At 38.0% G+C, this 27,870-nt stretch overlaps 1 protein-coding gene across 10 annotated transcripts in view; it reads right to left on the bottom strand.

Annotated features, from left to right (window-relative positions):
* Positions 1–22,194: 22,194 nt before the first annotated feature.
* LOC139473446 (innexin unc-9-like) overlaps positions 22,195–27,870 on the bottom strand; it is a 113,372-nt gene continuing 107,696 nt past the window's right edge. For all 10 annotated transcript variants that reach the window (XM_071256017.1, XM_071256020.1, XM_071256019.1 and 7 more), the window contains one exon: positions 22,195–27,684. In XM_071256017.1, the coding sequence (XP_071112118.1) occupies positions 26,481–27,684 (1,204 nt within the window). In that variant the 3' untranslated portion in view covers positions 22,195–26,480. The remainder of the gene's footprint in view (positions 27,685–27,870) is intronic.

A 27,870-nucleotide genomic window follows, 5' to 3' on the forward strand; every position in this document is an offset into this window, starting at 1 on the left:
TGTGGAAACATTTGATGATGATATGAAAATCAACTCAGATATACAGTCAGGTACTTATCTTATAAGTGGATGCCGCAATAAAAATGTGCGGTAAGTTGCAGATCGTGTCTCAGTTAACTCTCCAATTACGCTGGCCACTGCACTTAAGACCTCCAGTAATTCTGCAGATTGAGTCCCCCAAATTATCATACTGCCCACTCTGCTTTTAGAAACACGCTTTAATAGAGAAACTCTATCTAAATCCGAGGCCAAATTCTTAAATTGTTTTTGCGTGTCGAGGAAAGCCTTTTAAAAGCGGTATTCCAATTTTCTCGTCAGTGATCGTTTATCATTGCGCCCCATAATTACTTTGGTCTAAATTCGGCAAAGGGCATGAGGAATTCAGATTTTTTTAATCGCTTCCTGTGAAATGCTTAAATCTAGGAAGACTTTAAAGTGGAAAGGAGAAAATTAGGTATTACACGGAGTAGCTTGAACCATGAAATTCAGAGTGAAAGACAATAAGGTCAAAGGACAAAGAGATATCAGCATTTTAAGTATCCATATCACTAACGCAGTAGTTGGTTTACAGATTACGGTATTGACTGAACCATCACATCTTTATGTGCGCCGATCAATCAGAATGTTCTGCCTAAACGTGTGTCCGTGTGTGTTTGTAAGTGAGTGTGTACCGGTGTTGACACAACAACAACAACAACAACAACACCATCAACAACAACAACAATACTACTACTACTACTACTACTACTACTACTACTACTACTACTACTACTACTACTACTACTACTAATTGCTGCTCAGGACCGGTCACTTTCCACAGATTATGTAATGAATATAATGAGACTGTCCAACACATTGTGAGTGGATGCCCAGCTTTGGCACAAACCCAGTATCCTAAGCGACATGATCCAGTGGCTCGATCATTTTATTACCGTCTTCTCAATGCTTGTGGTTTGACACAAAGGTCCATCAATGGTACGACCCAGAGGGCGTCATGGAAAATGATAAATACAAAATTCTTTGGAATAGGCCCGTCTACAGCATTAGGCGTATCCAGGCCAACAAACCTGATCTTGTCCTTTGTGATAAACCCAATGAAATCATTTATATAATTGAATTATCTGTCCATTTTGACATTAATGTGATTGACAAGCTTCAGGAAAAACATGGCAAATATGCAGACCTCGCTTTCGAAATGTCACGCTTGCATCTCAAGTACCATGTCCGACTCTGCATTGTTCTCAGTGCCTTAGGTTTGGTACCTCCCAATCTGTTGACTGACATTGGGAAAGTACCCGGGTTTGTTGCCAGAAATACAGCCCTTCTGACAATCTGAAGGCTGCAGTGGTGGGGAGTCTTCACATTCTCCGAACAGTTCTGAGTGTGTTTCGCTGTCTGGGCTGCGTGAAGAGGGGGCAAGGACCCTGAGCTGAGGATGAGCCTAGCCAGCCTGACTGTATCAGGATCACCCAAACCATCTTCGCTGCATTTTTTATTGTAATATGTGAATAATAATACAGAAAACTACATTTATAACGAAGATGCTTTTTGCAAACAGTCAGATATAACGAACTTATTTTTGGGGTCAGGCCATTTGCAGTATATGTGGCGTATATGTGCTTATAACGAACTACGGTTGAAACGAACTACATTAGTGGTCCCTTTGAGTTCGTAATAACCGTAGTTTACTGTAATAATAAAAAAGCTGGGTGAACAGAGGTGTATTTCGAACAAAGTCACTTGCCCAAAGAGACAGATGTTTTTCAGTGTGGGGCAGGATCGAAACTCTCAGCAGTCAAACTGCCGAACGCGGTTACCCATCTAACTACTCTCCTGATTTATGACCTGTGTTGTATACACATGAACACATGCTAGACAAAATCTGAATTGTTTAGAGTTCATCCTCAGCCAAATTAACGCCAGTACACTTGAAAGCTTCAAAGAATAGAAGGGAGTTTTGCGTTTTGTGCTAACACAACAAGACAAAAAAAATATGATTAAAAAGATATTCTCATTCTGAAACGTAAACAAAAATATTTGAAATACCAAAGGACAGAAACACCGCCACCACCAAAAACAATAACAATTATAACAACCCAACAGCTGAAAACAACCTATGATAATTAAAACAGAATAATGCAATAAAGAAACAGAAAGAAAGACTTTGTCTTAAATAGCATATTGTGCAGGTATCTCTTTATAACAGTTTAACTTGCCAATTTGAACGTCAACAAAATGACAACATGACATTTGAAATGTCAGCGACTAGCAGGATGTATGTACAAGTACGTATAGTATCGGTTGTACACACGAGTGAGGAGGCCATGCTATTTCTGTATCTGCAACTAGGAGCAGGTGTCGAAAAGTATACACTGTTACATTTCTAGTACTTATTATAACATTACTGAACATTACAGATGGAAATAAGTCATTGTAACACGCTTAGAGGTACACTTATTGCGCTCAAAGACTGTTGCCCCAACATGTGTCATGTTCAATTTGTAAAGGCAGCTGATGTTCAGTAGGGCACTGGGTACGATAGAAACTAACACAATTCGTCTAAATTCTTTACTTTCCACGAGGATTTAAAAAGAGACGCGACTGTTCTGTTGGAAAAGTTTGTTGAACATTTCTCTAAAAATTGTCTGAATTTAGAGACTGTTTTTCTCTGAACTTCACAGGGATATAAAACCATGAGCAGGGTGTCTATGTTGCTACAGATGGAAGACAGAAAGATGATTTGGAGAACTTAATTCAAAAACGTACTTTGTATTATATTTTCAAATACCGTTTGCCATCTTTCAAACTTGTACTGGCGCCCAGTCTACATTTTTTAAAGTATAATCTGATTTAAAACTTTTTAAAATTAAAAAAAAAGAAAATTCGCATAATACACAACTGCTGATGAATATCTTAGACACCTTATCTTTAAAAATCAATACATTTATTTTTTTCGGCAGAAATTTCAAACATGGCAGGGGTCATGTGTTTGCAAATTCATTTCCTACCCCTGTCCTAATTGAACTAATTAACTTCACAAAATTACCCAGCCAAAGTTAAGTTTTTAAAAAATTGTTCCAGGAATGAGAGTTGGTGAAATAGACACAAACAGACGGTCCTTTATTTTTTAATTATATAAAAAACAAACATTGTATACTTTCTTATGCCCCTTAGGTTATCAGTTTTGCAGTTCAGGATCTTTACTGTTGATATCTTAAATTATTGTCGGTGTATTGCAACATTGGGCCAATGGGCAATTGCAAGACATCGATGGTTCAATAAATCGTTAAACCCCGCATAATAACAACGTCGCAATAACCACATCGCTCATTCCGTCGTAGAAGCTAATTACATGGTAGTTACAGGTGCAGCTGATTAAATGATTGTTACAGGTGCAGCTGATTACATGGTAATTACAGGTGAAGCTGATTACATGGTAGTTACAGGTGCAGCTGATTAAATGATTGTCACAGGTGAAGCTGATTACATGGTAGTTACAGGTGCAGCTGATTAAATTATTGTTACAGGTGAAGCTGATTACATGGTAGTTACAGGTGAAGCTGATTAAATTATTGTTACAGGTGCAGCTGATTACATGGTAATTACAGGTGAAGCTGATTACATGGTAGTTACAGGTGCAGCTGATTAAATGATTGTTACAGGTGAAGCTGATTACATGGTAATTACAGGTGAAGCTGATTACATGGTAGTTACAGGTGCAGCTGATTAAATGATTGTAAGGGTGCAGCTGATTACATGGTAATTACAGGTGAAGCTGATTACATGGTAGTTACAGGTGCAGCTGATTAAATGATTGTTACAGGTGAAGCTGATTACATGGCAGTTACAGGTGAAGCTGATTAAATTATTGTTACAGGTGAAGCTGATTACATGGTAGTCACAGGTGAAGCTGATTACAGGGTCGTCACAGGTGAAGCTGATTACATGGTAGTTACAGGTGAAGCTGATTACATGGTAGTTACAGGTAAAGCTGATCACATGGTCGTCACAGGTGCAGTTGACAATATGGTACTCGCAGGTGAAGCTGACAACAAGGTAGATACAGGTGAAGCTGAATACCAGGTAGAAATAGATGAATCTGATTAGATGTAGTCACGAGTGAAGCTGATTACATGGTCGTCAAAGGTGCAGCTGACAACATGGTACTCGCAGGTGAAGCTGATTACAAGGTAGATACAGGTAGATATAGATGAATCTGACCAGATGGTACTTACAAGTGAAGCTGATCATATAGTAGAAAAGGTGAAGCTCAGTGAAGTTGATTGCAGGGTAGATACAGGTGGAGCTGATGTCATGGCAACTACAGATGAATAATGTACCAGATGGTGATAAACTTAAATGTTGTAGAGACAGGTGTAGTTTATAGGAAAATAGATACAGGTGAAGCTGGTTACATTGTCGATACAGGCAAAGCTGATTACATTGTAGATACATTTGAAGTTGATTACCGGACAGATACATGTGAAGTTGATTACCAGGTGGATACAAGTATAGTTGAATACCAGCTAGATACAAGTATAGTTGATTACCAGGTGAATACATGTGAAGTTGATTACCAGCTAGATACGAGTATAGTTGATTACCAAGTGGATACAAGTATAGTTGATTACCAGGTGGATACATGTGAAGTTGATTACCAGGTGGATAAAAGTTAGTTGATTACCAGGTGGATACATGTGAAGTTGATTACCAGGTGGATAAAAGTTAGTTGATTACCAGGTGGATACATGTGAAGTTGATTACCAGGTGGATAAAAGTTAGTTGATTACCAGGTGGATACATGTGAAGTTTATTACCAGGTGGATACATGTGAAGTTGATTACCAGGTGGATACACGTTGGCTGACTACTAGGCCTATAGCTACAGGTGATGTCAATGCCATTGTAGATACAGATGACATTGGTGAGTTACGATTTATAGTCACATTGGCAGTATTTCAGCCATTTCGTGACGGGATAAACTAAGGTTCGAGATAAAAAAATACTCATGACAACTCTGTTGTTCGAGGTAATCGTTGATTCATGGCAACCCCGTTGTTTGAGATAAATAAAGATTGAAGACAACCCTGTTATTTGAGATAAACTAAGAATCATGACAACCCTCCTGTTCTCGGTTAACACTGATTCATGAAGACCACATTCCAGATAAACTGATAATCTTGACAACCCTGTTTTTAAAGGTCAACACTGCTTCAGCGCAACCTTGTAAACGATGTGATCACTCTCCCATGACAACCATGTCCGATTCACATCAATGGGAAAAGGGGATAGATATTTAAGTTACAGACAATCCAAAATATTTGTCTGATGACAGTTGTCCTCGGGAAAAAAAACAATTATTTATTGGTTATCTTACACAAATTAAATTGCACTAAATGCCCTTCAACACTTCCATTAACAAAGGCCAATCCATATAACAAGTGATCATCGTGTTATACTATTTACATGCACGAGACAAGGCCATTGGTGGCGGGGATACTGCTGTAGTTATACCATGACGTTAACCGGAATGACAATTTACTGCTATATGCAAAGCCCGTTAGGAGATAATAGTATTCTCAAAGCAGACATAGTTATGGCACCTTGTCGTTGGCAGTTGACACTACAGTAGGCAGCATTTACCACGACCTCATATGACGAGTTCAAAGTCGTGTCAAAGTCCCATTTAAAAGGTCCTAAATATGAAGGTGGAGGGTGTTATGAGAGGCGGACAAATGAGTAACCCATCCATGTGTTGCTCATGTTAAATTCATGATTAATTCTAGCAGTTGAGATGTTGTTCGCAGAACCTGACCACAATGGCTGCTATAACACCTCCGTCCGCAACTGGCCTTGCTCGAGCGGTCCCTTGGGGGTCAGTTCTAATCAAATTGACTCCCTCTTCTGTATGCCTTTACTCATTAAATCTTGCATATTTCATGACGTGTTGTTTGATCATACGTTCAGCAGTTAGAATGAGCAAGACTTGAGTTGAGCGTATCAGGAATCTATATAATGACTATATAAAGAATGGTATTATCAGCGTTACGTGTGTTTACTGCGAAATGTCTTTTGACTCTTTGGTGTTCGTGTGCATAAAACAGTAGCGTCGGTATAAACTCACATCCTTTGAGACCAGAACAAGAGATAGACATATTGATATACACTTTACAATGGTACAACATCATGCTACAGCATGATGGCATAATACAATATAACATGATACATACTGATGCCATCATTCATTATAATATGGTAAACACGACCCATCATATAATATATCATGGTACAAAAGGATACCACAATGCAATATACCATGTTAAACATGACTCCTCATACAATATTCTATGGTACAAAAGGATACCACAATGTAGTATACCATGGTACATAATGATGACACTATAAGATATACCATGGAACATAATGATGCAGCAATACAGAACACCGTGATACAACAGAATGACTCAGTAGTCAGTTGGGTTCAACGTCGTTTGAACAGTATTCCAGTGATATTACGGTGTGTCAGCTTAAAGGTGGAGGGAAGCCCGAAGAGATGTAGGTCTCAGACGTTTACCATTTTGGTGCTGATCAACCAAGAAAAATAATGATGATGCCACACTACGTTAAACCGAATTACAACATGATGCCACACTACATTATATTAAAAGTACAACGGGATGCAACACTACATCATATCAAAGTACAACAGGATGCCAAACTACATTATACCAAAGTACAACATGATGTCAGAATACATTATACCACAGTACAACATGAGGCAACACTACATTATATAAAAAACAACAGGATACCACACTACATTATATCAAAGTAGAGCAGGATGCAACACTACATTATACCAAAGTACAACATGATGCCACACTACATTATACCAAAGTACAACAGGGTGCCACACTAATTATACTACAGTACAACATGATGCCACACTTCATTATACCACAGTACAACAGGATGCCACACTACATTATACCAAATTACAACATGATGCCACACTACATTATACCACAGTACAACATGATGCAACACTACATTATACCAAAGTACAACAGGGTGACACACTAATTATACTACAGTACAATAGGATGCCACACTTCATTATACCAAATTACAACATGATGCCACACTACATTATACCACAGTACAACAGGATGCCACACTACATAACACCACAGTACAGCACGATGCCACACCACATTATACCAAAGTACAACAGCATGCCACACTACATTATACCAAAATACAACACGATGCCACACCACATTATACCAAATTACAACATGATGCCACACTACATTATACCAAAGTACATCACGATGCCAGACCACATTATATCAAATTACAACATAATGCCACAATGCATTATAAGTTGCTACAACATGATGCCAGAAGTTAGCATCCCCTGGTACATGATTGCACCACTATACATTATGCAAGTGATACATAATGCAGCCACAATATATTATACCTGTCACATTATAGTATGTGTGTCACAATGCATTAAGCCCTAATACATAAAAACTGCAACATACTACATACTATTGCTGCAAAACATTGTACACGTGCCATTGTACATAATGGTGAAAGAACAAGTAACGGCATGGTACATATTATGCAACAATATAATATTGCATCAGATTATCATAAACCAAGATTTAATACCATGGTTCATCTTTGTAGCATTGAACAACTTGATGTCTCAACGTCTCAAACCATATCACAACATGATGCGAAAAGACATGTTGCTATGTTACAGCTTGTTTACACAATACCCTGTACAAGAGTAGAAATAATGACCCGAAGCATTATAGAATGGTGCATAGAATGCCACAGTACTTTATAGCTTGGTACACCATTATGTAAAAATATAAAAGCAAGGCATCAGTACATGTCATGACATGGTTACGCCACAACGCACGTGTACATAAGAAAGTTCATGTCAAACTACGCTGAAGACCCAAATGGACGCAGTCAAAATGCCATTTAACCTTCAAGTAGGTGTAAACAAACCGGTATGAATTGTGTCTTAAGACACAGTACACCAACAATATTGGCACCAGATGTATTTCCACAGAATACAATATACAAGATCACAAGTATGCGGACATAATGCCCTAATCATATCTAGTCTAATTTGTAGACGCTTGTCGAGTCATTAAAGATATTTTCAGAGTGAGTGAGTTTGGTTTCACGCCGTTTTTAACTGTATTCCAGTTATATCACGGCGTGTCAGCTTAATCTGGGAGGAAAGCCCGAAGTGATGCAGGTCTCAGACAGATATTTTCAGATCGTCTCATATATCAACACATCCATATATAACACAATGGACCATCTTTAGAAGCTTCATACTTTAATTATGCATGCACATACGTATAGCTTATCACTATATGTATAAGGTGTCAAAATATACGGCAAGTTGATCGTGCTGAACATTAAGTTTGCATTATGCAGACCATAGAATTGCAGATACAAACTTAAACACGATCTGTGAAACGCCATGGTCAAGAAACATTAGAAGCAATTTAATTCCTTTTTTATCAGCGGATGAGAAAACATTTGATCTTTAATGTAGCCGCCAGTTCTTCTTCCAAGCAGTCAGAAAGAAAACCAATCTCTATCGATTTTTTCCGAACAAGCCGAGCAGTATTTTGATGAAAAGTGTTAAAGAAATCGGGTACAGTTAGGCCAATTTTGTTTCAATAGGTCAAATACTTTATATGGTCTTTGGCGCCTTTATAATTCGACCGATTTAGAGTAAATTAGAGCCTTTCCACATGATTTCATTTTCAACGAGTTTATTGTTGGATTCCTTTGTTGCTTTAACCGAATCTAGGTCAAATGTTCCTGGTCAATCCATAGCGCAAGGCAGACAACCATATCTAGCTCGAAGCGGTTTTGTAATTAATGGAATATTATATAACGCGGCTGAAGATAGCTTGGATTGGCGTTATAACGGGACACGCGCTCTTATGAATACGGTTACTCTGTATGGATGCGCTTAAGATTATGAATACAGTTAATTGTATTGTGTTTTTATGAGATTCGATGGGGTATTTCCAAGATGGTGTTTACCGTAGAACCGCGTGTACCGTAGTTTAATGCATACATTTGAGATAGATGAAGACAACACAACCCTTCTTGTCTGTGACCATACATGTGAAACAAGCTATCCTGGATCCATAACGGAGATACATGGAAGTCCTCACAGATCATAGATCTAAAACAATGTTTTCACAGATTTAAAACAACGTAGTCACAGATCTGAAACAGCGTACTCATAGATCTGAAACGAATTCCTCGTAGATTGGAAACAACGTTCTCACAGAACTGGAAAAAACGTACTCATAGACATGAAACAACGTACTCATAGATTTGAAACAAATTCCTCACAGACATGAAACAAATTCCTCATAGACATGAAACAAATTCCTCATAGACATGAAACAACGTACTCATAGATTTGAAACAAATTCCTCATAGACATGAAACAAATTCCTCATAGACATGAAACAACGTACTCATAGATTTGGAACAAATTCCTCATAGACATGAAACAAATTCCTCATAGACATGAAACAAATTCCTCATAGGCATGAAACAACGTACTCATAGATTTGAAACAGATTCCTCATAGATATGAAACAAATTCATCATTGACATGAAACAAATTCTTCATAGACCTGAAACAACGTACTCATAGATTTGAAATATATTCCTCATAGACCTGGAACAACGTACTCATAGATCTGAAACAAATTCCTCATAGATCTGGAACAGCGTACTCACAGGTCTGAAACAAATACTCCATAGATCTGGAACAAAGTACTTACAGGTCTGACACAACGTACCCAACGATCTGAAACAATTCCTCATAGATCTGGAACAAAGTACTCAGAGATCTGAAACAACGTACCCAAAGATCTGAAACAAATACTCCATAGATCTGGAACAAAGTAGTCATAGATCTGAAAAAAATTCCTCATAGATCTGAAACAACGTACTCACAGATCTGAAACAAAGTTAGAATCTGAAAGAAACTCGTCCTCGACCTAAAACAAATCTAAAAATAATTCCTCACAGATCGGAGACAAATTTCTCATACATCTAAAACAATCCCACAACAAACTCACCCTAAAGTTGAAACAACCGTATCCTTGAGATCAAACAAGCCGTCTCAATCTTATACACTTTTGAAGCAGGTCTTAAATTCTTAATTCTTGAACAGAAACAGGTGTTTCTAAATCTGAAAAATAATTGTTCAATATCTCATCAAATAAATATCTGTTAAACAAATAAAGTAATCCTTAATCCAAATAATCCGACCAAAAATTGTGAAGCAAATTAAAGTAATCATTGATCTGATGTGATACTAGATCTGATAAGTAATCCAATACCTGATGACAGACGCATGATTGACAGTAAACAAATCCCATAGTGTTTGAAGTCATACCCCGTATTCTGACATTGAGCCATTCGGATGTCACACCATAGTTGCCAAATATTATAGGCAAATATTAGGAGGATCTTGACATTTATCAGGTTGATGCTTTATTGATAAACTAGAATAAAATTCAACTTAACAAAAAATGTAAGAATGAAATGAATTATGGATCCTCACCTTTGTCAATGAATGTCGTAAATCCCCCAAAGGGGAAAGATTACAAGAATATCCTCACTGCTGATGCGTCATTGTCGCAAGTGTTATTTAATGATTTCGCGCATAGAAATGAAAAACGTGGTCATAGTCTGGTGAGACAACCATGATGTCAAAAACTGTTAACATTTCGTCACAGTTATTCCTTCTTCCCAGCTAGTTGCGCATCTAGGTCATTGCGATATCGATTCTGCATAGCGATAATTATAACAACTAACTCTATCACACGTTTTCTGCCTCATTGCCACATTGCCACATGCCACATGTCAGCTACCAGCTTTGTGGTCGTAATATTACGACATTTGAATCTATTTCCGGCTCACGCGCATCGGGCGCATGTGCCAACATCAAAGCTAATTCTACAGAGAATCTACAAGGGACGCCCTTCCTTTAACGGAAGCTTTCAACTGATCCAAATAACTTGTTTTAAAAGCATAATTTGCTCTGTAACAACAGTTACTGTTTTATTCTTGGCTGTAATAAATGTCACGCTGGGAACTATTCGAAATAATCCTTCTGATCCCAGCATGTTCGTGTGGCTTAGGTTTAGACGCTTCCATTCTCTTTTAGAATCATGAAAAAGAACGGGTCACTGCAATGCAACGATCATAGCCTAACGAGATGTCGTAACTGAAACTAAATTGGTCTGAAAAAGGAGGATTCAGGAGACAAAATTAGTATTTCCGTCTCTAGAGAAAAAAAGAGTTTAGAACTAAAAATATCATCTTTCCAATTATCTAGCAGGAAACTGGAACATGAGGCACATAACGTTAGCGACTCTTGGAAAGTAGTAGTATTCAGGTATGGGAAACGGGTGGTGGTGTAGTCTCGTGGTTAAAAGGTTGTTTGTCATGCCGAAAGTCCCGATTCGATGCCAGTCTCGGGTACATTGTGTTCGGTTACTTTCTGGTATCACCCGTCGTGATATACCTGGGATATTGTTAGAAGCGGCGTAAAACTGTACCCCAATCAAACACTAACAGTATTCCAGTTATATCATGGCGTGTCAGCTTAATGTGGGAGGAAAGCCCGAAGTGATGCAGGTCTCAGACGCTTACCACTTCGGTGAAACCCACGTGCACGGGTATGGTTCTGACAAACCAAGAAATATAATCGGGGCGAACCGGGATTCGAACTTACAATCATAGGTTTCTGGTGTGCCCAAAGGACGCAACTCTGCACTGCGAATCGCGGCGCCTTGGACGACTGGGCCACCCGTGTCCCCGACTCAGGTATGAGAAAACGACCCCAAAGCCTAGTGACAAGTCCAACAAGGTTATAAAGCTGCAGTCTCACAGTACGGTCCTCGATATTTGGGTACAAATAAAAGCCACAAAACCCTTTCCATAATAATATAAAAAAAAATCTACTCAGAGCCACTGCACAAACTCCGACCATACCAATATTAGCAATATAATCATGACTAGATCACATACCTCATACAAGGTTAACTTGACCTTGGTTGGATTGAAATGCCATAGCAACCAGACCCCTTAACTAAATTTTCAGAATATGATCACAGGAAGCGTTTAAACTAAATGTTAGCTGCCGTTAAAAAGTCAAATATAGGTCTATCATTGAACAAAAGATCAGTGACATTTGGAATGAAAGGGGGGTTGGTATAATTTAAGATAAACATTACATGTGTACGTTGCTTTGCTAGCAGGCATCTGGGCTAAAAAAAATAATCTCAACTTGCTTTCGCAGAATAAATCTCCAGCCCGTATAGAGGTTTACTCTTTCAGGCTTAATACACTTCATTAATAAGCTCTGCTTGGGAATATTTACCAGTGCTGGTGCAAGAAATTATTTGACTCCTTAGTACCAGCTCAGCAAGCGAATAAGAAGGATTCGAAGTCAATACCACTGTGCACACGGGCGTTGTTTAATGTAATTCAACATGGTTATCGACTGTGCTATAAAAATTATTTTTGTCTTGAGATTTATTAGGCGATGACAGATTCAAGAAAACGGCTCGTACTATTTGCACCGAGGTGACTTGCATATTACACGAAATCTTTCATAACCTCTATCCTACTGCTCGTCAGTCCGGCGCCATATTGGATTTTAGTTAGCAGCTTTGGTTACTTGTCAATACTTGATAATTAGTTCATGGGCGTAATTCCAGCGTTTGTTAGCTGTATTTGTATGTCCTTCAACGCCGTAGTCAAAGTCAGGCCTATATATGACCTTTACCACTTCAATATAAACTTGGTCAATATTTTCTGAACTGCCTATAAAAGATATAGACAAAAATCGAAGTCTTATAGAGTGGTAATTCATTTTAATCAGTACAATACAACATTTCACTTGCGTTCACTCTTGATAAGAAATATTTTAAAAATAAGTCCACATTGTGTTATTCTAGTAGAGCAGTGGTTAACCAGTGAGCAATGCCATCTTTATCGAATCCATGTCTCAAGACGTGATGATATTTGGCAAAATGAATGATATCGATTTGGCTCCAGTTCTCCTCAGCTGCAAGAACTTAAAGGCGGAAGAAAAGGAATTTATGTATAAACGAAATGATCAAATTATCACAAACTCTAACTTGATTTCAATATGTGATCATGTTTCCTCGTAGGATCAAAAAGACTGCTTCAATATAGGATTAAATGTTTCTTTTGAAGCATTTTGGAAATATAGATTTTGTTTTCAGGCTCAAATGCATATGTATATAGCGATTTTGTTTTTCGTTTCTTCCCAAAGCATTAACAAATCCAATATGACAGTGCAAAACATTTATGATTCTAATGCAAATTTTCAAGATTTGCGATACATGTTTAGCGTTTGATGAAACCCTTGAAGAATGTACATGGCATGGGTAATATAGAAATTAGATAGGAGACAGTCAGTTCAAAGCAAAAAACACTGTCTGATACATAGTTGGGAAAAACTGGACGGTCCTTCTCATGGGAGGATTCGGTTAATTTCAGTACTGTACGACCAAATGTCAAGCTTTGATAAGAAACAATTCGCATATGGCACCGTATTCTAGATATGGTTTTGACAGACTAGCCGTTCTCTAGGGAGGTTAACTGACTGGTTAAGCAAGTTCTAAACTTCTGTCTATTATCGATGTTCCGAAATCTGACTGGAACGACGAATCAATCGATAACTACGAACACTGAATATTTTCTCGTGAAGTAATGATACTAAAATACTTCAACTACTGGACTTGGAAACTGAGTTGACAGCACCAATCTTTCTATATAACCTTAGGCTTTGTCTTCACAGCTGGGTAGGAAATATGTATGATACTTGACACAGTCTTAACAGAAAAGAATTTGAGAGGACATAGCTGTCAGGTACGTGTATGGATTAATTTCAATGTGACGACTGATCAACAAACCCGCCCACCTTCTACCTCAGTAAAGTCTATTTTCATTCAAGTTTTCATGCCATTTAATAAAATTTCTCAATGGTACCTTATTTTCGTTTTTCTTTCTACTTCTTCCTATCATCCTCTTGGTTCAGTCCATCTTCTTCCCTTATCCCCATCTATCTCCTTACTTTTATCCTGTCTCGTAACTTCTCCTTGGTCTTCACATGTTTCTCAAATCCTTCCTCCGAATCTCCTCCCACCAAGTGCCACATCTCTCACATCCTTCTTCCCTCTTCTCACCATTATCCCAGTGTCTTCTTGTCTTCACTCCGTTCCCCTCCATCTTCTCCCCTACACTCTATATTCAATCGTTTCTCTTCTTGCGACACAAGTATCCTATTCAGCCGTTTCAATCTTTGACGAAAATTCATAGTATTTTATACCATACTTAGAAACAAGGCCACACAAAATGAGACGTATCACATATCTCTAAGAGCCTATGAAATAGTGATACACAACTGACGACTAAATTAAAACACTTCCAGGTCTCATTCTTTTGTTAAATATTCAAATTTAAGCAAGCCTTTCCATCAATATATCTTAGAATTAAAGGAATATCCCTTGGAGCAATGTCAGAGTGTGTATCTGTCAAAGAAGGGTGAAGGCATGTTCAATGATTTCTACACAGAATCACTGTATTGATGAGACACATGCCACGCACATAACATCCAACGTTGAACAAAGTGAGTGTATGTTTTGTCGATGCAATAGTCCAGCTATACCACAGCGACCCGGAACTAATTGTGTCTGGACCAAACAAACCAGAGACTGGAAGGTGACCGATTCAAGTAGGTCACTGATGCAAAGGTCAAGCATTGTTACCAAAGCATAGAGGTCTGGGGACCGGAATCCAAGCAGACCGTAATCCCATACTGTGACGAATGACATAGTACATGCAATGGAGACTGTTTTATGATGATGTAGGTGGATCCATATGCAACCATGGAAATCAAAGCTATACTAACGTTCGCATCATATTCTGTGAAACACTTGTCCAGATATTTGTGCTTGTCAAAACTCCTTTATGTAGACAAGATCTTTCGCCGCTGAACGGCTCTTCAGGTGTAATGGAAACTTTAACGTAGTCATAGGTCACAACAGCAGTATATAATGCCTATGACGTAACATTTAATGACAATAGAGGGAGACGTAAAACGTAGTCATAGGCGAAGGCAACATGGTTTTGACGTCATAATGCCTTTGACGTCATAGTCAGTGTCAATAGTGTGAGGCAATGAAATAAGCATAGATTTCAATAGCCTTATGAATATCTGTTCTTTTTCCATTCGAAAATATTTATCAATTTTAAACATTTAATTAAACCGAAAGACTTCATTTGTACAACCTGCATTTGGATCTCCTAGTTGCGGTCTGTGTACAGTCATGCGGTCTTTTAGTTGTATTCCAGTTTCCCCACATATAACATATAACATCTTTACTGCGGCATGCCATGTTGTTTTTGACAGTAAATAGTATAAAATTTGCATTTTGATTATCGGGCATGTTCTACATCGATAATGTGAGACATTTTTTACACTGACAGTATTTGTGTTTTGAGAGTATTTTGATGGACAAAGGAAATGTTTGAGATTTGTATGCTGTCTAGTGATGCGTATAAGTTTACGCTTAGATATATGTTGCATCATGGCCCCATGTGCATAAATTCTGCAGAATTCAATTTACAGTGACAGATGGATACGTTTTTACATACGGACGTTTATTAAGATATGCTCCATTTCAAGATAATAACATAAACTTCCGACAGCGAAGCCCCCGGGATAATAATATCACATTTTCTCTAACAGTATACCGAGTTTATGAATTTCGAGTTAACGATATTTCACTTTATAGGAATTACGGTAGAAAGTATTACGTACATTTTGTATGTCTATTTACTGGCATATTTGCATTTATTTTGCCGTAGATAAGATCTATTTTGCATATGCAGTTTTTTAAAACGTATTTCTGTGCATATTTACGCTAGTAAAACATATTACTTTCAATATATTGCCTCATACAACTTGACACAGCAGAAGGACATGCTAGATATGTTTTGCCCGTGATCAGTTGCTGGAATTGCCATCACACGCCTAAACGTTTTCTTTTCGTTGAGTATTGATGTGCATACTTTCGAGGAGATGAACTATTAGACTGGAATGAAAAGATGAGTTGTTTTTAACAAAATTCCTTATGTAGTAGAACCTATTTGTAGTCAGTGCAACGCGAACAAAAGGAGCATTTTTTCCTACAAGCACAAACATGAATTATTTGATAGGCATTGCTTGAGCACAAACATGTTATCCAAGAAGCAGTGCACACACTCAGATCCCACATAATCATACAACGGCATTATCCCTTTCTCTGGAAAGTGATAAAATAAATGGTTTACGGTTTTAGTCTGCAGCGGTATGAAATATTTACAGTGAGAGCGAGAATAAAACAACACATGCTGCAACCCGTACAAGACAATACGACACAACAATGTGCTAATTAGACTTCAGCAGTCAATGATCCATCACCACAGAAAATCAATGTAAATAAGCCGTGGTTCAATGGCCCTTTCTGCGTCCTCAATTCTCAAGACACTTTCTCAAAATAGATGGTTCCCTTTGCGGCGTTTGTTATAACAGATCTTTTGAAATTGGAATCTTATCAAGGACAATACCAAGACACAGTGCGAGACAAGGAACATTACGTTCATTTCTGTCTCGAGATGCAATCTTTTTGTGGAACATTCGGCTCAGTACGGAGAGGTTGGTCGAGCAGAACGACATCGGCCTAATGACACTTCAACATCTATTAAAGCAATGTTCTAGTAACAAGATATATCTTCTAATTGAACAATGTAAAGGCGTATACAATGCACTCCCTTAAAATCAGCTTCTTAAAAAAGACATGACAGTTTCATGGTTTCTATAAGGTTGGACCTTCACGCACAAAGACGTTTCCAAGGTCCGACATTATTCAAAATTTTTACTTGTACTATATGCTCCCGTGTTTTTTAGGTGAACACTTGCCTTCCCTTTTCATGTGTTTGTGACGGGTGCCACTCATGCTTAAAACATAATCGGATAATCGGGTGTTGGGATTGGGGGGGGGGGGGGGGGGAGGGGGTAGGGGGGGTAGGAGGGGGGGGGGGGGGGGTTGGGGGGGGTGCACGGTCGGCCCAGTCGTCTAAGGCGCCGCGATTCGCTGTGCAGAGTTGCGTCCTTTGGGCACGCCAGAAACCTAGGATTGTGGGTTCTAATCCCGGTTCACCCCTATTATGTTTCTAGGTTTGTCAGCACCATTCCTGTGCACGTGGGTTTCACCGAAGTGGTAAACGTCGGAGACCTGCATCACTTCGGGCTTTCCTCCCACATCAAGCTGGCACGCCGCGATATAACTTGAATACTGTTTAAAGCGGCGTTAAACTCAACTCACTCACTCACTAAAACATAATCGGAATCGTACAATGGACTTTGGTTTTAGCAGAGATTTCTTATGATGATGGAAATGGTTTTGTCGCTTTTTAAAATGTGTTCACCCATAGCATGTGTTGAGCGTAATCATCCTATAATGTCGTGTCTTCTACGTCACTGACGTGCTTCACGGGGTCCGTTAGAAGTCAGATTACGGCAGATGACCTGGATGAATATTTCATGAAAAGCATGAAAGCTATCCTGCAGTATGAACATTCTATTAGGTGTTAATGTTTGCGTGGTTGCTTTGTTTACATTAATGGAAGTTTTAAAATATGTTTTATTGAATTGCCTTTCATTAGGAGCTCATTATATATATGTTGACCATAGCAATTCCTGTACACTAACCATGCCACTTGGTGCTGGTTTGAAGAACATGTGATGTTTGCTGACGTTTCTGTTTAAGATGGAGATAAACTTAAATGAACAAGTTGCTGCATGTTTATAAAGGTCTGTGCCGTGCGTCGCGAATGAGTGAGTGAGAGATTGAAGACGTTTGAATTATGAGTAAGTGGGTTTAACTCTGCTTGATGAAGTGTTATTAAACCGTGTGAAGTTTTAAAGGGGGAGGAAATTACGAACTTGATATAATTTTGCCGTTTAAGTGAAACACACACATTGAAACTTGTGATCAGCGGATCATGGTAGGCTCGGGACCCATTGCTACATGGCCTTCCTACCTAATGTATTGTTTTCTCAAGCCTCGTCGTTGAAGAAAGGAGAAAATATATATTCGTGCCTGCTAATTTCGTCTGTTCAGTTAGACAACCAGTTGTTTAGAAAAGTAAAATTAATGAATCTGCTGCGCTCATAGCTATGTCATACACATGTACTATTAATACGTTAAGTGTGGGTCACATGCTAAATGAGGATTTGCAACTTACCTAACTAGATCAAACATTGTATATAATCTGACATGTATTACATTGGCAGCATTAAATGGGTAAGTCGGTTAAACGATCACTCTACATATGATTATTGAGTACAGTCTTTATTGATATAGTTATCAATGAAGACAAATGCATAAGCCATAAGTGTCTCAAAGTACTAAACAGCTCTCAAGTCAAAAAATGCTTTTTGCTTTTTGTCAGTACGATTATCATTTCCTTGACTAAAATAATTCTGTAAAAAGGTTAGAAATTCGGATTCTTTTTCTATACAAGGCATCAGGCGAGAAATATAGACTGTAAACAAAGGAATGCGATTATATGAATATACATGACGTTTCTTGGCAATCTCGTGCATTGAGACATTACACGAGAGAAAATCGACAAAGCTTTCCGCCACACAATGTAGTCCCTCTGACGTCTCTGACGAAGCAGTTTCTCCTCAATGACGTCACAATACTCTCGTCAATACTCTCGTGCCCTCTCTTCGACCGATCCTAACAAATCCTATGGATCGTAAGCCTTGTGTATATATATCAATATCGGACCGAGTTATTACTCAATACTACATTATTGTCATAGTGATCGATATCCAATCACAAGTCATTTTCAGTCGGTACAATGATCAGGCATAGTGCTACCGCGACAATCGATGAAGGCTGACCTTCATGGTGAAATGGCCATTATTCTATAACCATTAACCCTTTCAAAGCTGATGGTGTTGTTCATGTGTGTTGTGAAAGAAATGTCTCTTTGCATACACGGTACATCTAAATCTGGCACTTGATAGGATTTGTGGCATGAGAAATAGCCATAAGGTTATCTTTCTATCTTGGAGTCAAAGCCAGTGCTCATAAAGGTTTCCTATAATAATGAAATCACAACTGAAAATTGTTAAAAAACCCATTGTCATCTTGAGAAAAAATTATCATATAAGTAGAAAATTCATAATAATGAAAATGAAAGTTATTGAGATTATTTGAATTGCACATGATGGAGGCGCTTGAGTAAAATAGAACACTAGTGTCACATTGTTGACTTGGTTTACTACTTTGATGTGAATTAAACCTATGTGTATCACAGAATGTAAGGATGATTGATTCGCGTATCCTGGAAGTTTATGTTCGACCCACTAATGAATACAAGCACGACTCTTAAGATCTACAAGTCTTCTGGAGATGAACAGTCGCAAGTGAAGGACATAAGAACATACACTTAGTCTGTTTATTTCTCAGGGATGTACATGTGTGTGTGTGTGCTCTTCTTGATGGGTGGTAATCTAATGTATCAGGGTTATGTTTGTTTCCTCAAAAAGCGGCTAGATGCGTGTGGTTGATATTAATGAACATACAATTAAATCTATGGTAAATGGGCATACTTAGACATTTGGAGGGTGACATTGTTTTCAGAACGCTCGTTGTTACCTGGCAACTATATGTGGGAGTAACGGCCGAGGTAAACAAGGCCTTGGGCGTTTACCACTTTAGTGGAACTCATGAGCACGTGTCAGCCGCTACAAAACTTAGAAACATAATCAAGGAGAATATGGAACGTGGAATTACGATCATATGCTTCGGATGCGCTCAAAGGACGCAACTCTGTGCAACGGATGGCGAAGCTTTCTTCTGGGTTACTAACTTTCTTGATCCATTCCTGAATGGAGCCAGAGTAAATTCGATATGAAGTACATGTACGTTTGTATATATATATACTGTAAATATAGACGTGAGTGATCGCGTTTCCCTACAGGCCTTCAATCATCCTTAATGGTTAATGGTCTTATATATCATCATCTTCTATTTGTGACCTAGTGCTAATCATACCATGCATCATTTAGATTTATGTCTAGCACAGTTTCTTGGTTTTAGATATTATTTAGATGATGAACGATCGAATGTCATCGAACGACTGATGTCATATACTACTACACCTCTAAGAACAGTACGGCAATACTCATTCATGACGTCATAAATAGATGACGTCATCAGAACAGTCGGTGGATTTCAGTAAAATTTGTTTGTATGTACGTTTGACTGGTGGAACGTGTTGCTTCATTTTCCTCGATAAAACGACAGTGGAAAAACTCAAGGATAACTTACTAGAAGCATTACTTAGATGTAACAGGTTGTTGAAACGTATAACTCTCTCAAGTATGTTTCTGTTTAATCATATTTGGTAAATTTGGAACTTTCTTTATGTATAACACCATGACTTAACATAACCGCAAACTATCTATTGACCGCGACTAAGATCGGGCGTTCCTAGAGATCAGTATTCACTCTCTTGTTCAAATAGAATTCCAAATAGCGATGACACCTCAATATAAGGTTGATAGATCGTATTTGTTGAACATTACAGCAACTAATTTAGAGCATTAATAAAAGAAAAGGTATTCCTACATTGAACGAATAAATTTGTTGAGGGTAATGTCTAATTCGAATAAATGAGTTTAGTCTTGTTCTATTTGGAATGATCAACTAACATTTTAAAGGGGGGGCTATGTTCCACTACCAGTTACCCATGTAGATCCAGACATTGCAATCAGTGACTCGTGTCCAACTGTTCAGTGTGGGCATTCGTCAACTGCCAGATTGGATACCGGCTTTTGAAACACTTGAGTCAAATCTTCTGGGACTGCAAAATGACTTGAGCTTAGTCTCACTTTAAGGATGACCACATTCTGTATTTAGAGACTTTGTTCTAAGACAGGAATGTGAACGCATATACGCATGCCCCTGAATTTGTAATGTGCAGCGATATTACATTGATGACGATATACAGTCCTATGACGTCAGGCATAGAGCTTTCAACGCAGAGACGTCATTTTCAGAAAACGTTCCTGAACTATTCCATAACGGTTTGACATAAGCGATATGCAGCACATCGTAAAATCTGTGACAAGTCTATAATTCTTGGTCGACTATAGGTTGGTTTAACATATTTCGTAAACGTTTTACTTTACTTATAAGCAGCGGAATCTCTGCACTTGTACTCAACAGGCGTAATTTAAAGTTTACATATCGTTTTAGTTTCAGTGAGTGAGTATGGTTTTACGCCGCTTTGAGCAATATTCCAGCAATATTACGGCGGAGGACACCAGAAATGAGCTTCACACATTGTACCCATGTCGGGAATCTTCGGCGTGATGAGCGAACGCTTAAACCTCTAGGCTACCCGACCGCCCTCGTTTTAGATTCAGCAAAGCAGTAAATGCGCCATCGTGTCACTGGGTTTGGCCTGGTCCATCACTTGATTGTCTGGTTTGTTTACAGGCCGCCGTCGCACGGCAGGAGTACTGCTGAGCGAGTCTGGCAACAGACCCTTACTATTTTTAAGCAAATTGTGAGAGGGCGTTACCTGTAGGGCTAGACTGATTTTCTGTGATCCATTCACAAAATTTCAACGCTATTTTTCGCCAACACTGACGTTGAAGTTTCATCTTTACCTCATGTCGTAAGACCATTTCCAAACACAATAGTTCGAGTTGCGCAGTGATTACATCATACCATCAGACATCATTACCTCTGTGTTTTGAAACTTACAGATACACTGCACGTACATTTGGAGGCCGTTAGGCAATCAGAATGGTAACATCACCACATCCGGAAAGGTATAATGCCTCTAAAATGCAAAACGTAAGACACACATGAACAAGCATTAGACAATTAACCAAACCTGTTTCGTTGTCCTTTTTGAGGTAACTGTTGTATTATACGAGCCTTCAAGGATCGTGCCGTGTAGGCGAACGTGAAGTTTTGAGATATAAAAAGAAATAATTCATAAATCCCGGTGCATAGTTTATTCGTAATGGAAATAATGATACAGTTTTATCTAAATCAAATAAACTCTAAAATTTGCTTGAGTGAACACTATATTTTGCATGTACAATACTTTTACCTGCAAACCACAATGGTGATTTGCGAATGAAGGAATGTTATTTCACAATGAACAGATATATCAGTGGTAAAGTTTCACCCAAATCTACTTAATTACTACTGAAAAATTTATTTAAGATATATTCAAATATGAATGATAATCAGTAAGATTGTAATACAGAGGTTATAGACTAGTGTGTAAAAATAACACTAAATTATTTCATACTGGACCCATTTTCTTGCATGAACTGCGTTCTAATATTGATGCATGATGGTTAATTCACAACTTTCTGAGGTTTCATTGGATAATCGATATGCATGCAACCCAATGTGCTGCAGCCGTGAGTCAACTGTTATTTGAAACTGGAACCGGTTTGAAAATAGATAAAAAGCAAATATATATATATCCTCAGAAAATAGTTCTCGTGACAAAATATCTATACATATAAAAACGAAAACAGAACCAGGTGCTTTATTACGTCTTGCGTTTATGTACAATGTAGAACCATCGATTCTTTGATTTGTGCAGCAAGGTTTCAAAAGTGCTTAGAAATAAATTCCAGTTTTGGAAACCGGTTCCACTTTCATAACTACAACACTCTCTCAATACCAACACAGTCTATATATCACATTTGGCAATTTTTACAGTTTTTCTAACAAATTAAAAATCAACGACTGTCTTCAGTAATAGTTCAACTACCTTCTAAATATTTCCATTTAAACGACATAACATTTTTATAGGATTCTATATGACGGATGGACACGGGTACAATCTAACTGTTCCATTTCAATTTATTTCACAGTTTGGGTCAACAGAACATGAAAGAGATCAAAGTTTAAAACCTTCTAAATACTAAGCAGAAACAGAATATTGCTAACCTTTACTAACCTTTGTTTCCTTTTTATCAACTATCTGAGCTGTTAAACTCATTTTCCATATCTCAAATAGGCGTAAAAATGCTCAGGTGTAACTTTTCTTTGGTATCGAAATATTATATTGATAAGTTTTATCACATATACAATATCTACCAATATTTTGCTAGGTTTTGAAAAAACGTACTATGTAAAAATATTTATTGCCATCTGACAGAAACTATTTGAGGGAGGTGAATGGAAATCCACCATTCTTGGCCAAAATCTTAATGAAGACGTCAACAAGAAACAATAGAATAAGATGGGTACAGCGAAGAGAAGCTGAAAACACTAGAAGATATGCAAACGTAGTTTCTCCAGCCACCCCATTCACTTTGCATCTTATTTTGTCTATAAATAGTCTTGATTCCTATTCCATAAACATCTATTTATATGAATGTAATAACTCTTTCACGTAAAAGTTAAAAATGAGACAAAATCCAAAATGCTCGTACAATTTAATGATTTCCTATATGGATATGTCTTTTTCAATGTAAATATAATGTATTAAGTATAAGTAGTAAGAATAATCTTAAGTATACAACATGGGTTTCATTTCACTGATTGTTTCATATGGTTAAATGTTTTTTAATCAGATTATAAGTCATTTAAGTAGGTGATGATGAATAATAAATTGTGACCGATAAAGTCTAGAAAAAGCAGTCTGACATTTTGATTGTTGTATCATGGGATTATACGTATAGTCATGTCCATTATCATATTGTATTTATAAATGAAACATACATGTTTAATTACCGGAATTATTATTATGATTTTATGAAAAAGTCTGACTGTGCTACACCAATAAAGTTTCAATAACGGAAAAACATATTTTAAAAGACAACTTTTCAAAGATGGAAAAAGATGCAAGAAAATCAGACTTCGCCCCTTTCTTCTTACTTATGATGCATTATAAATGAATGCATTCAGTAAGCTCCGGTATTTCTCAGGATTGATGATTTTTTTTGTAGTTTACAATATTTTAGATACGTTGTTCCATGAATATTTCTCGAATTTCAGGTTTACGGAAAATACCGGAGTTTACCGACAAAAAGTAACATGAGATCGGCCTTATTGAGAAAACTACACTAGGAAGGACATAAAATATTCTCCACTGGTTAACTTTATTGACATAAATATATAAACAAACACATGAGCCAATTTCCAAAATGATTTTCAACATAATACCTGATTTTATGCCCGGGACTAATTCATAATTTGTACGTTTTTTTATTGAATTATCATCACTAATATACTTCACAACGCCAAAAAACAGTAATACCTTTGCGAACGATGATAAAGTTTACCATTGGAGATTTTTGTTTGAATTCACTACAGATCAAAGGACAGACTTGTGATTATGTGACTAGAAGCTCGTAACAAATGAAAGCAAAATAAACAACAATTGTCTCGAATCACAGACAAATACCATTGCATGAGTTCGTAAGGGCAGTAATGATATTCAAAACTTTGTACACATAAAAATGTGAAAAAACAAGAACGTGGTTACAGTCTCACATAAATATCACACTCGCTAACACACATTCAGGTTCGGGAGTTTCCCTTTCTTTGTACAGTAATACAATTTTGGCTTCAGATATTTTACATTTGCATTAAACAATAAATATAACTTCATTAGTTTACATAAGTTAATGCATAGAAAGGACCGAGTTTGGATGACTATAAACTTCTAAACGTCCATGACAGACATTGGTGCTTGTGGAAGTCCCTATCAGCCAACTAGCATTCAAAATAGTTCGTCTTTTTCCGGTATGTTACGCGTCGTGAAACGGAAACAGCCGAACCTTTCGAAAGCCGTCGACTTCAATGAAAGGGTTACAAAATATAACAATAAATAGTTAGTTGAGCACCCGTGGTTTCCATGACATCTAAGTATCTAAAGGAATCTCACTGGCCAAGGTTAACATGGTAATACCTTGAATTATAAAACAAAAGTCTTACTCAGATCTACACATGCTAGATTCTAGTTACCTAAGGTGATATAACGATGAAATAATATGGATAGTTTTACAGATAAATCAAATTCCCCAACTTAAGCATTATTGTCTATTTTTTAAGGCAAACTGAAGCGTACTACCATTTAAGCAAAATGATTTACACTGTCGTTAATGACTTGCAAAAAACCATATATGTTATACACTACAATCGGAAACTGTACTTAATACAATACATATAGTTCCAATAGAAATCCAAACTTGGTCTTCCTGTGACAATGAAAATGAGGTAACCATAGATGGTGATAAATGTAATGTTTGTATGATTACCTCCATACGTGAAAAAAAAATCACTAGGATGTGACCTGGCTATCTTTAGGATGATCACAATATTGGTGTCATAACGTAATGGAATACGACGGGTCTAGGACCCCCATTTGCATCTTCCTTATTGCTAGGAGGGTCTGTAGAACGCATGCATGTCTGATGCCAATGACGTCGCATCCGGTTTAACGCCATACTTGTATCACTGACGTCATATTCTATCTTCCCCTACTCTAAGCTAAGAATAGTATATTCCTTATTTACACCCATTGGTGAAATTTTACTAAAAAAAAGAAATATTTTTTTATTCTGTTTTTGCTTGGAATGACACAAGTGCATGAATGATGTATCCTTTGATCGTGAAATCCAATGAGGACTGGCAAATATATAAGTGATAAGAGCGCATGAGGCAATATTTGGCAAAATTCGAATTTTGAAAAAAGAGGCTTCGGTGATTTAATGTTTCTAGTCACGTGGTTATGTGCTCATATTTGGTCTGATATTTCATAATTCGTCATCAGTTATGACAGTTTCTCCGTCACGTGATCACTTTCCACGAGCACCAAAATCAGGAAGCTCTGTCAGTCAGCTGGCACACGAACCTAGCCTCGCCGTTGGATGTGTTCAGTAATTTGGACGGTGCCACTTGTTAATTCAAACGGTGAATAATGAGTAAATTTTGGCTTAGATTAAGACCTATACAATCGGGTCCTCGAAGGATCATTCACGTCTAATAAAACGGTCCCAAATTTGGATTTGGGCTATACCTTTGTAACCTTGAGAGCCTCTTCCATATCCTGATCACTCTCAGATTCTGTTTCCGTTTCCGATTCAGACCCGCCAGCCTCGATACTGAAACCATTTGATCTCTGGAGGGGCTCGAGCTGAACTAACTCAATATTGTCATGGGTGCATGGCTCCGTCTCCTCCTCGTTGGCCCTCAGTGACCCGTACTTTATCTTCAACATGCGAAGTACCACTTGAACTGTCCGCATTTTCTGCACGGCTAGTCAAACATTACTATTATCATCACTGATCTGGTTGGCGTGCCTAAACAAAGGTTTATTCCTGTAATGGTTCCACAGCTGAAGGATCAGCTCTGACACAAGAACGTCATTCGCATTTTTGCCAACCAGACGCAACACAAATATCCCGTCCTGTCTCAAATACTGCTCCCCGAATTTCACCGCCATCTTTTTGTCCAACTCTGATTTGTAGCAGTCGTTCACGCGAAGAAACTTTTTCAAATACCTTAAACGATGCTGGCGGAAAATCATAGTGTAAACCCATATAAAGAAGTTACCGGCACTTAGGGCGGACACAAAAACTAACCAGAACCAAACGAATATAAAAATCTTTTCATTAAATAAATTAATAGGCAGCACACACTGCACTGTATAAGAGTGTACATTCTGAATCTGTCGAATGTCAAAATCACAGTGTGTCACTCTGGGAAATCGCGGGGATTCCCCCCAATCTTCGCCACGTGCCAAATGGTCCATAACTTCAAAACCATACACATTAAAGTTCGTTCCCAGGAATTCATTAAGTATAAACAACTGGCCGACAGAATTTACCAGGTATAACAGCTTGATGAACATGTAGAGGGTCACTAAGTAGTTACCATAGCGTTTGCCCCAAACAAGACAGCAGTACTTGGCGATTTGTTGACGAATCCGAATGAAGCAACCAGACCTGTATTCCCTGGCATTTTCCAGCCATCGATCCATATACCGGACGATGTGTTTGATAGTTCTTTCCCTGTCGTCGGGTGATATATAAGCAGTATCTGCCGCAAGAGTGACAATCTTGTCAAGATTAACACCAGCAGAGGCAGTTAGGATTCTCCATAAGATACAAGGGACTTTGAAAAGGAGGGCTTGAAAGAGAAGAATCATAGGAACCCACTGATAGTAGCCTATTTCCTTCTCTTTCTTCATCTGACCATGGCGGGGGACCGATTGCTCGAAGGGTACGTAGTATGTATTGGAGATCCAGCATACGTTGTTGGTGTATTCGACTTGGCTGTCCTCAAACTGGGCTGGACACCAACAATGTATAGGTTCCCCCACATATTGTTTAGTACTGACGACAATGGTGAAGATGACGAGTATGATGGTCGTGTACAGGTGGTTGAGGCGGTCGATCCAATCGTCATCGTACCTACCCTTCAAACGAGCATAGGTCGCAAAGCTTCCCAGAACGCTGTCAAGCCTGAAACGATATCAAAAACGAGGCTTAGTACCGAAAGTGACCACCATCACGTTGAAAATTCAAACTTTATAAAACACACAATAAACGATTTAAAAATAAAATTTAAAACGCTGTAAAAATACATTGGTTTTCCAAATCCACATTGAATAAGGCACGTCCCTTTCATACTGCATCATCAAGAAGTGG

The sequence above is a fragment of the Haliotis cracherodii genome, unplaced genomic scaffold, assembly GCF_022045235.1.
Source record: "Haliotis cracherodii isolate W230 unplaced genomic scaffold, xgHalCrac1.p SCAF_29, whole genome shotgun sequence".
Lineage (NCBI taxonomy): Eukaryota > Metazoa > Mollusca > Gastropoda > Lepetellida > Haliotidae > Haliotis > Haliotis cracherodii.